The sequence below is a fragment of the Vombatus ursinus genome, unplaced genomic scaffold (genome assembly GCF_900497805.2).
Source record: "Vombatus ursinus unplaced genomic scaffold, bare-nosed wombat genome assembly UNPS02014808.1, whole genome shotgun sequence".
Taxonomy (NCBI): domain Eukaryota; kingdom Metazoa; phylum Chordata; class Mammalia; order Diprotodontia; family Vombatidae; genus Vombatus; species Vombatus ursinus.
Window position 1 is genome coordinate 6558821 of NW_020954586.1, and position 8953 is coordinate 6567773.

Consider the following 8953-nt stretch of genomic DNA (forward strand, 5'->3'; position numbering starts at 1 on the left):
GCCCCCCCCCCCCCACCGTATGCGCCCCAGCTCCAGCCTGGGGTTTGCCAAGAGGCTGGCAGCTGTCAGTACAAGCCCAAACACAAACAATTCCCGAGGCCTGGAGGAATCGAGCCCCCACCTTCTGACGGGGCGATGGCCCCAGCATGCACAATCGCACCCAGCTTGGATTAGGACTTTTTTTTTTAAAACTAGGGGAGGAAGAGGGGCATTAGCAACTGAGATGCCCCCCTCCCACCTCCAAAGAAAAAGAAACAAAAGCAGTCCCTTGAAAGACTTTTACATGTACAGAAGAAGCTTGGAAGGAAACACAGACAAGCAGGACAGCTTTGAAATTACAAGTGAAATTGATTACATAGCACTTTGTAAAAAAGCAGCCATACAGAATCAGAGACACGATTTCACAGCAACGTAGCAATGTTTCCCGTTTTTTGCTATTTGTCAAATTCTGAATTAAAAATAAAAGAAACAAGCTCCATTACAATACATTCCCAAGGCCCCTTGGGTGGTTCTGACAGCCTACAATTCTGCTGCCCTGACACTCCCTCTTAGGGAGGTGGTGCCCTGGCCAAGGATAGGGATCTCTGGGTCAAGTAGGCAATAGAGAGCAGGGCGTGGACTCTGGTCCTTGGACGCTAAAGTCAGGCCTGGAGGCTCACTGCAACACAGAGGATGATGAGTAGACTTCCCACCCCCAGCTCCTTGAGCATGATAACTCTAAGGTTCCAGCAGCTCCTGACCAAAGAACCACCAAGATCTATAGGTCAGACTGAGCCCCGAGTCGGGGAAGGATTATACATTCTTCTCATTATTATAATCCTGGGGCATGGTAAGGAAGGAGAACCTTTTATCCTAGGGTGTTCGTAGGCCTCCACATCCCAGCTGCTCTCTATTACTACTTGACACCTGCGGGCGACATGGTACAGGAGGGAAAGAACACTGAATTTGGGGTCATCCATGACTCGAGTGAGTGCCACATGCCACTGGCCTCCTCAAGGAACTTCAATGCCTCCCTGCTGCCCCTGGGACCAAATCCATGTTCCTCTGTTTGGCTCCAGTCTGTCATTCCCGGATTATTGCACATTATTTCCCTGTTTGCACATTCTACAACCCAGCTTAAAATCTCCCACTTGGTAGGACACGCTCCCCTGCCCAGTGCCTCCTCAAAGACTCCTTCAGGGCTCAGCTGGGGGCTCCCTTCTACACTGGGCTTAGGCTCGCCCCTCCACCCCTTCCTGAAATGACTTTCTGCCTACTTTGTGTAGGGTTATGCACCCAATCTTTCCCTCTGAGCAAAGCAGCAGCTCCCTGAGGGTCTACACTAGTCTACACTCTGCAAACAAGCAAGCACCTCTTCCTTTCTTATGTCTCCAAAGGGAGATGGTGGCTTGGCCTATTTTCATCTTTTAAAATGATGCCAAGCTGGGGAGGCCTGCTTGGTCCAGCCAGGGGCTGCTACGGCCCCATCAGCTGGTGCCCAACCACGCCCATGCACACGTGGAGTGTTTCTTCCTTTCGTGAGCTATCAAGTTCACAAGTCAGAGATTTCAAGCTAGAAGGATTTCGGATGCAACCCCTTTGTTTTCCAAAGGAGGAAACTGAGGCCCAGGTAAGAAAACCTGATTCCTCTGACACCAAAGTCAGGGCTCTTTCCACTGTCCTATAGGGATGTCAAGGGCATAAAAGAAGGACATCAAACAATCAATTAATAACAAGCACCTACTGGGCGCTGGGGAAACAGTTCAGTGAACTGGGCCCTGCTCTCAAGCTTACATTCTAAGAGACACAGACCAGAGACACAGAGAAGGAAGCAGAAAAGAAAACCCAGATACTGCAGCCGAGGCACCGGCAGATGGAGGAGCACAAAGCTACAGAAACCCACTGGGTAAAAACGGAGAAGCCTTCTCCTCCGAACCAGGGCAGGGCAGGAAGTTCCTGCAGGAACGGAAGCAGAAAACCACAGTCGTTTCCAGCAAGGTGCCTTCTCCTTCAACAAAGCATCAGTGACCCACGGCTTGACAAAGGCAGAGAAAACCTGGGCGATAGTTCCCCAGAAGCCCCCAGACTACATCCCAAGCATTTTTCTTTAAGACTGAGGTGGGGAAACATCACAGATGCCATACAACAGGAGAATTCTCACCCAGTAACAGAGTAAATTCAAGGCATTGGATTAGAGAAAGTCAAACTGAGACAGAGAGGCAGCATGGTGGAGGGCACAGAGGGCCGGGCTTAAGTAAATGCAAGGCAGAGGAAACATCAGACAGAGCAGTCCTGAGCCTTCTGAGGAGGGCTGCCCAGAGAGGGCACCTCAAGGTGAGAATTGAAAACAAGTAAAGATTCTGAAAGGCAAAGATTTAGAGGAAACTGAGGCAAACAGAGGTTAAGTGACTTGCCCAAGATTACACTCATACCCTGCTAGGCGGTGCAGTGGTTAGAGTGCCCAGTCTGAAGCCAGGAAGACCCGAGTTCAAATCTGGCCTCAGCTGGTAGGAGCCTGGGCAAGTCATTTGACCTCAGTTTGCCTCAGTTTCCTCAACTGCAAAATGGGGATAATAATGAGACCTTCCTCCCAGAGTTGTTGTGAGGATCAAATGAGATCAGATCTGTAAACTGCTTGGCATACAGCTGGTGCTACATAAATGCTGATTTTCCCTTCCCTTCCCCCATCCAGTCGGAAGATCAATCAATTTCTAACTGAGACACAGTGGCTGTCACACACTTGTCACTAGAGTCACACAGCCCCTAGCAGCTACCCAGGCTATGAGCCAAGAATCCCCAAGCCCTCTGGCCACGGCAACACGCGCCACGCCCATTCTAGGGAATCTTCCGAGCACCTCTCCGAGGTCTGCCCACAGTGGGTGACAAGCACCCGGGCAGCTCGAGCGGGATCTGCCGGGTCCTCGGGTATACCCTTAGCATCCACTCCAGGAGGGTGGGCAGACCCGACGCCCTCCACACTCCCCAGTAAACCCCCAGAGAAAAGCTGGGTCCGGCCTCAAGGTCACTTACAGCAAACGCGTTGTAGGAGGCAGCGGCAGCTCCCCGGGGCCCAGCTGCAGAAGGGAGCATGGACAGACCTGTCGAAAAGATGCCAAGGGCACTGAGGTTCAGTCCCGGGATCAGATTGCCTTGTTGCTAGGAGCCGAGACGGAGAAGGAAGAAAGGGGAGAGAAGAGCAAAAACATCTCAGTTTCCTCACGTCCACTTAATGCAAACAGAGCAAACCATCCCGACCCAAGAGGGGACAGGATGCAGCCTCCCCCAGCGAGTGCCCGCTCAGGCCCGCGGCTCACGGCACCCAGAGTCTCCTCTTTCTCCCTTCTACTGCCCCGCCTGGCGTCCAGAAGGCTGAGGACCAAGAAAGGAGTCCTGGGCCGAACACCAGGGACGGGTGGCCAGAGGGGCCTTAGATGGTTTCTAATCCAACCCCCTTGTTTTAGGGAGGAGGAAAGAGAGGGAAAGCCACTTGCCCAAGGCCACAAAGGTAGTAAGGGGCAGACTGAGGATTAGAAACCAGGTCCTTGGGCCCCCAAACTGGATCAAATGTGATAACGTTTGTAAAATAGGGCTTAGCCCAGTGCCTGGCACACAGTAGGTGCTGTTTAAATGCCGACTCCCTTCCTCCCAAAGCTAGTCCTGTCTGGTTGGTGGAGGCAGCTCAGGGAGCCAGTAACATTAATGAAGTCTCTGCTGCCCCCATCACCACACAAGGGGTGGACAGAGGCTGCCGGAGCCTTCCTCCCGACTTGGGATTTGATTTATTCTGTCCCCAAGGGGCTGGGAATTGACCACACACTCAGAGAGTCTCAAGGGTAGGAAGGACCTCAGAGGCCTGCTGGGTCCACTTGGGCCTGGAGGGCCACCCTGGCAACATCCTCTTAAGGCAGGGCTGAGAACTGGTTTTTAAAAATATTTTTATTGCTGGATTTCAATAAAATTGGTTTCCTTTGGAATCCTATGTATTTTGTGGTACATATTTAGAAACATGATTCGAAGGAAGGAAGGAAGTGAAAGGGAGGGAGAGAGAGAAAGAAGAAGGGAGAGAGGGAAGGAAGAAAGGATACAAGGAAGAAAGGAGGGAAGAGAGAGAGAGAGAGAGAGGGAAGGGGCCTGGGGTCCATGGGCTTCACTAGGCTGACAGCCAAAATCGTCCAGGGCACAGAAACGAGGTTAAGGAGTCCTGATTTAAGTCACCTTGATTCTGCCTGAAGAACTCTGGTGATGGGGAACTCATTACCTCATGAGGTAACTCAAACATTATTATTATTTTTAGGAAGTATTTCCTTATAACAGACAACCAAAACTTGTCGCTTTGCCCAGTTTCTTCCCTCACTCCTGACGTCGCCCTCTGTGACCATCCCTCTTTTACTGAACAGCCAGGCCTTCAAGGAGCTCAACGAAGTCCTCCCCTCAACCTCCCCTTCTCCACACCAAATGTTTCCTTCCCTCCGCGGCATGGCCATCAGCCTGCCCACCGACCTGGCTGCCCTTCCCTGGATGGGCCCTTCTCTTCATGGACCTCCCAAACCAAGGAGTCCAAAATCGAACCCAGTCCTGGAGAGGCGGCCTGAGCAGGGCCGAGGACAGAAGGACCCCGAAGTGCCCCGTTCAGGACACCACACGTCTCAATGCTGCCAGGAGCCATCGGCACCTGTGGCCACAACGTCCTAGCTCAGCTTCTCCTCTCTCCCCAGTAACTCTCCTCAGACCAGCGTCCTGCCCGAAGACTCCCTGGAGAGCGAGGGGCAGGCGCGGGGCGCTTACGTTCACGGTCACCATGTCGTTCTCGTAGGCCTCGCGCAGCTTCCTCATAATCTCCACCTCAGCGGAGGAGCAGGCCTCAGTCGTACCTTTGACTGTGATGGTTCTCTCTGGGTTGTAAATGGTCAAGTCCTGCAGACTGGGAGATCACGGAGGAAAGAAAAACCTCAGGCTTTCCAAAGGACCCAAATCGATCTGACACAAGGCGGCGAACAGACTCTGATGGGTCCCCACGGCTGCCACGGCACCAGGGCCACGTGGTGGCATGGAACAAATGGCCCGAGATGGCCCCACATCTCCCCATCTGTGCTGGGCACGATGCCGTCGGGGGAATTCCTTTCCCATTTCCCGGCTGCCAGATGGACCTAAAGCTCAGGTCTGACCACACCACGCCCCTCCTCTAGCATCCTAAGTGGCTCCCTATTACCTCCAGGATAAACTGTTCAGCTTGGTGTTTAGTCCTGCACAACCTGGCCTCCACTTCCCTTTCTTGACTTAATCCATATTGTTCTTTTACACATATTCTTTGTAGTTGCTTCTGCTGAGTGATTTCAGTTGTGTCTGATTCTCTGTGACCCCATTTGGGGTTTCCTTGGCAAAGACACTGGAGTGGTTTGCCATTTCCTTCTCCAGTTAATTTGACAGATGAGGAAACTGGGGCAAACGGGATGAAGTGACTTGCCCAGGGTCCCACAGTTATTAAGTGTCTGAGGCTGGATTTTAACTCAGGTCTTCCTGACTCTAGGCCTTGTACGCTATTCACTGCGCCACCTAGCTGCCCTTCATATATTCTATGTTGCGGCCAAACTGTTCTTTTTCCAGAACTTAACACGCCATCTCCCACTGCCACGTCTTTGCACTAGTTATGCCCCATGCCGGGAATTCATTCTTGCCGCACCTCTGCCTCCTAGCATTCCCAGCTGTTTCAGATTGTGCTCAGAAGTGAGCTCCTTCCTCTGTAAAGGCTTTTTTCCTGAGTCACCACATCTCTCTCTCTCTCACGCACACACACACCCACACACACTCCCCAGGTAATCTCACTCATTGATCCAAGCACTCGGTGTATCCTCCCAACCCCCACAGAAGGGGACTGTCTTGTCTGGGCCTACCACGGTGTGCGGCACATAGTAGGTACTTAATAGATGCGCTAGTGTGCAGCACACAGTAGGTATTTAATAGATGGCCATGGAATAGAAAGCTGCGTTGCTGGCAGAAGCTGGAGGAGGGTGAGCCGCGGCTGAGCAGAGGGTGCCGTTTGGTCCCTCTGGGGGCGGCTTACGGAGAGATGGTGATCTTGGTTCCCGTGTCCTGCTCAATTTTCTTCAGGTTTCGCCCTTCTTTGCCAATCAGTCTCCCAACCAAACTATTGTGGGCCAGGATCTTCAGAGGAATTTCTTCCGCTCTGAAACAAAGCAAAGGCCCCTCAGTGCCATGCCGTGGGACTGAGGCCCCAGACCCACCTCGCGGGGATCGTTTCTGAGAAGAGAAGCTCCCGGGAGCTGTGGAGACCCAGGCTCAGGGGATCTGCACGGTCACTCCCTGAGTGACCTTGGACAAGTCCCTGAACCTCCTGGGACTCAGTTTCCTCATCTAAGAAATGAAGGGGGTTGGGCTCAGAGTCCTTTCAAGCTCTAGTCCCATAAGCCTGGCACCCCACGGGTTCTCCAATTCTTGTACAACCAAAGGATCATCTAGTCTAGCCATATAGTCTAACCCCCTCATTTTACAAATGAGGAAACTGAGGCCCAGAGACGGTAAACGATAGGATAATAGACATAGCTAGAAGGGACCTCAGAGGCTGTCTAGTTCAATCCCCTCATTTTACAGATGGGGAAACTGAGGCCCAGGTGAAATGCCTTGCCCAGCGCCATAAACATATTAAGTGGAATGGCCAAGATTTAAACCTAGACCCTGTGGCCGTCAGGCTGGTGCTCTGATGGTCATCTTAGGGCTCTGATAAAGACAAGCCACTCTGGGGCCTCCAACTTACGACTTGGTCTCATCTGCTTCTTTCTGCATGATTTCGAGGATCATCCGACAAGCTTCGCTGGCACCCTCGGGGCTGGCATGGATGGTCACGGGCTTCTCAGACGCCCCCGCGTTCTCCTTCCTGTGGATGTCTACCCTGCAGCAGGACAGAAGAAAACACAAGCGCACCCCCACACAGTCATCCTCAGCTGCTGCAGCTGCCAGATGGCTAAGTGGGGCACAACGACCGTGTTTTCATGAAGCAGGGCTCCTCTCAGAAGGAAGGGGGATGTCCACCTCGAGGGCAGACGCACAGGGAGTCACTGCCCACCGCGGCCAAGTGCAAGCCTAACAGCACCTACAATGTGCTAGGAAGCACCAATGGGTCCTGCCTCAGTCTGTTTTCTCTGCTCTGTGTCACTGAGCCAAGTGAAGGAGTCAATGGAAAAATAAAAGGGAGGGAGGAAAGAGGGAGGAGGGAGGGGAGAGAGAGAGGAAGGAAGGAAGGGAGGGAGGGAGGAGGGAAAGAAGAGAAGGAGGGAGAAGGGAGGGAGAAAGGAAGAAAGACAGGAAGGGAAGGTGGGAGGAGGGAAAGAAGAAAAGGAGGGAGGAGGGAGGGAGGAAGGAAAGGAGAGAGGAAGGAAGAGAGGGATGAAGGGAGGAAAGAAGAGAAAGGGAGAGAAGGAGAAGGGAAAGAGGGAGGGATGGAGGAAGGAAGGGAAGAAGGAAGGAAGGAAGGAAGAGAGGGAAGGAAGAAGGGAGGGAGGGAAGGAAGGGAAGAAGGAAGGAAGGAGAGAAGGAAAGTGGGAGGGAAGTTTTCTCCCCTACCCTCTTTCCATCACTGCCATCTCCCTTAACTTCACTCTGCAGATCATGGCTACCTGTCACCTGCCCCTCCTGTGATCTGCATCCCCCACCCCCAAGTAGGTCAGAAGCTGCCCAGGCTTAGGCTCTTCGTGGCCACCAAGTCAGCCTGGGGGAGGCGCCCTCAGGGAATCTTTGTTAATGCAGTCAGTAAACAAAGGGGATCCTGGCATTCAAGAAAGCACAAAGCTGGAAGGCTCCCTCAGATAATCTGGTCCCACTTCCTCCTTGTATAAAGCAGGAAACTGAGGCTTGCATACACAGAGCTCTAAAGCAGCCTGTTTCCTGGCACACAGCAGCCACTTAATAAACGCTCACTGACTGATTGGAAGGGACCTCAGAGGTACTGAATTCTCAGGTGACTTCTCCAAGGTCACCTGGTATGTGAGAGCCAGAGTCAGGATTCAAACTCAGGTCCCGCTACTTCAAGTTTAGCACTCTTTCCAAACCACATGCTCATACTTTGGTTTCAGACAAGGCTCGGCAGACTGAGAGATCCATCAGCTACAACACTGAGCCTCCAAATGCTTTAGTTCCCCAACATGAGGGCAGAATCAGAGAGCCTTGAGTCAAAATAGATGTGGTCAACACAGGAGGCCAAGGACACGGCCAGGACATCACTGGCTTCTCCTCAACCCTGCCCTGTTCCCAGTGACTGCCCTTGAGCCCTCGGTACTGCTGATCCAAACTGGTCACTGGATGACAGGTCGAGAGCCGGGAGGCAGCTCGGACGTGGGCCTCTGTCTACATTCATTTTGTAGAGCCAGACAATCTGTCACTTAACTTGCCCTAGATTCTCATGCCTCACATTGAAGGCTCTCGGGGTCCCATTGAACACGGACCATGATAGGCTCAAGAAATGTGACTCAGCTAATCCAGGCCCTGCCCCTTACCACCGAGACTGAAAGCTGGCCTGGCGCTCCTGAAAAAAGCCAAGAAGCCAGAGGGCACTTACTTAGACTGGGTTTGCTTCGTAAGGTTCTTAATGGTCAAGCCCTCCTTTCCTATGATGGCGCCAACAAACTGGGTAGGGACAAGGATCCGGAGTGGGAATTCCAGCTGCTTGGCCTGGGCTGAGCCCCCAGGAGAGTGGCCGTGCTCCCTGGAAGAGGAGTCTCCCCGGCGGGATCTCGAAGGGGCGCTGCCATCTTCATCAGGGAGGTAGGAAACCCTGAAGGCGTAGTTCTCAAACTGCTGACCGCTGAGCTTCTCGATGGCTCTGCGGGGCACGAGAAGGGAGCCCAAGGTCATGATGAGACATGGTTGTTCAGTGGGAAGATCAGCCCTCCCCAGGACTGGGCCTTAGGGTGGGGGTGTGTGTGTGTGTGTGTGTGTGTGTGTGTGTGTGTGTGTGTGTGTG

General features: G+C 52.8%; 1 protein-coding gene across 3 annotated transcripts in view; it reads right to left on the minus strand.

The window, feature by feature from the left end:
• IGF2BP2 (insulin like growth factor 2 mRNA binding protein 2) overlaps positions 1 to 8953 on the minus strand; it is a 135584-nt gene that overhangs the window by 12771 nt on the left and 113860 nt on the right. For all 3 annotated transcript variants that reach the window (XM_027875346.1, XM_027875347.1, XM_027875348.1), the window contains exons 6-10: positions 8549 to 8812; positions 6752 to 6886; positions 6041 to 6163; positions 4765 to 4900; positions 3010 to 3135 (exon numbers count right to left, since the gene is read on the minus strand). In XM_027875346.1, the coding sequence (XP_027731147.1) occupies positions 3010 to 3135; positions 4765 to 4900; positions 6041 to 6163; positions 6752 to 6886; positions 8549 to 8812 (784 nt within the window). The remainder of the gene's footprint in view (positions 1 to 3009; positions 3136 to 4764; positions 4901 to 6040; positions 6164 to 6751; positions 6887 to 8548; positions 8813 to 8953) is intronic.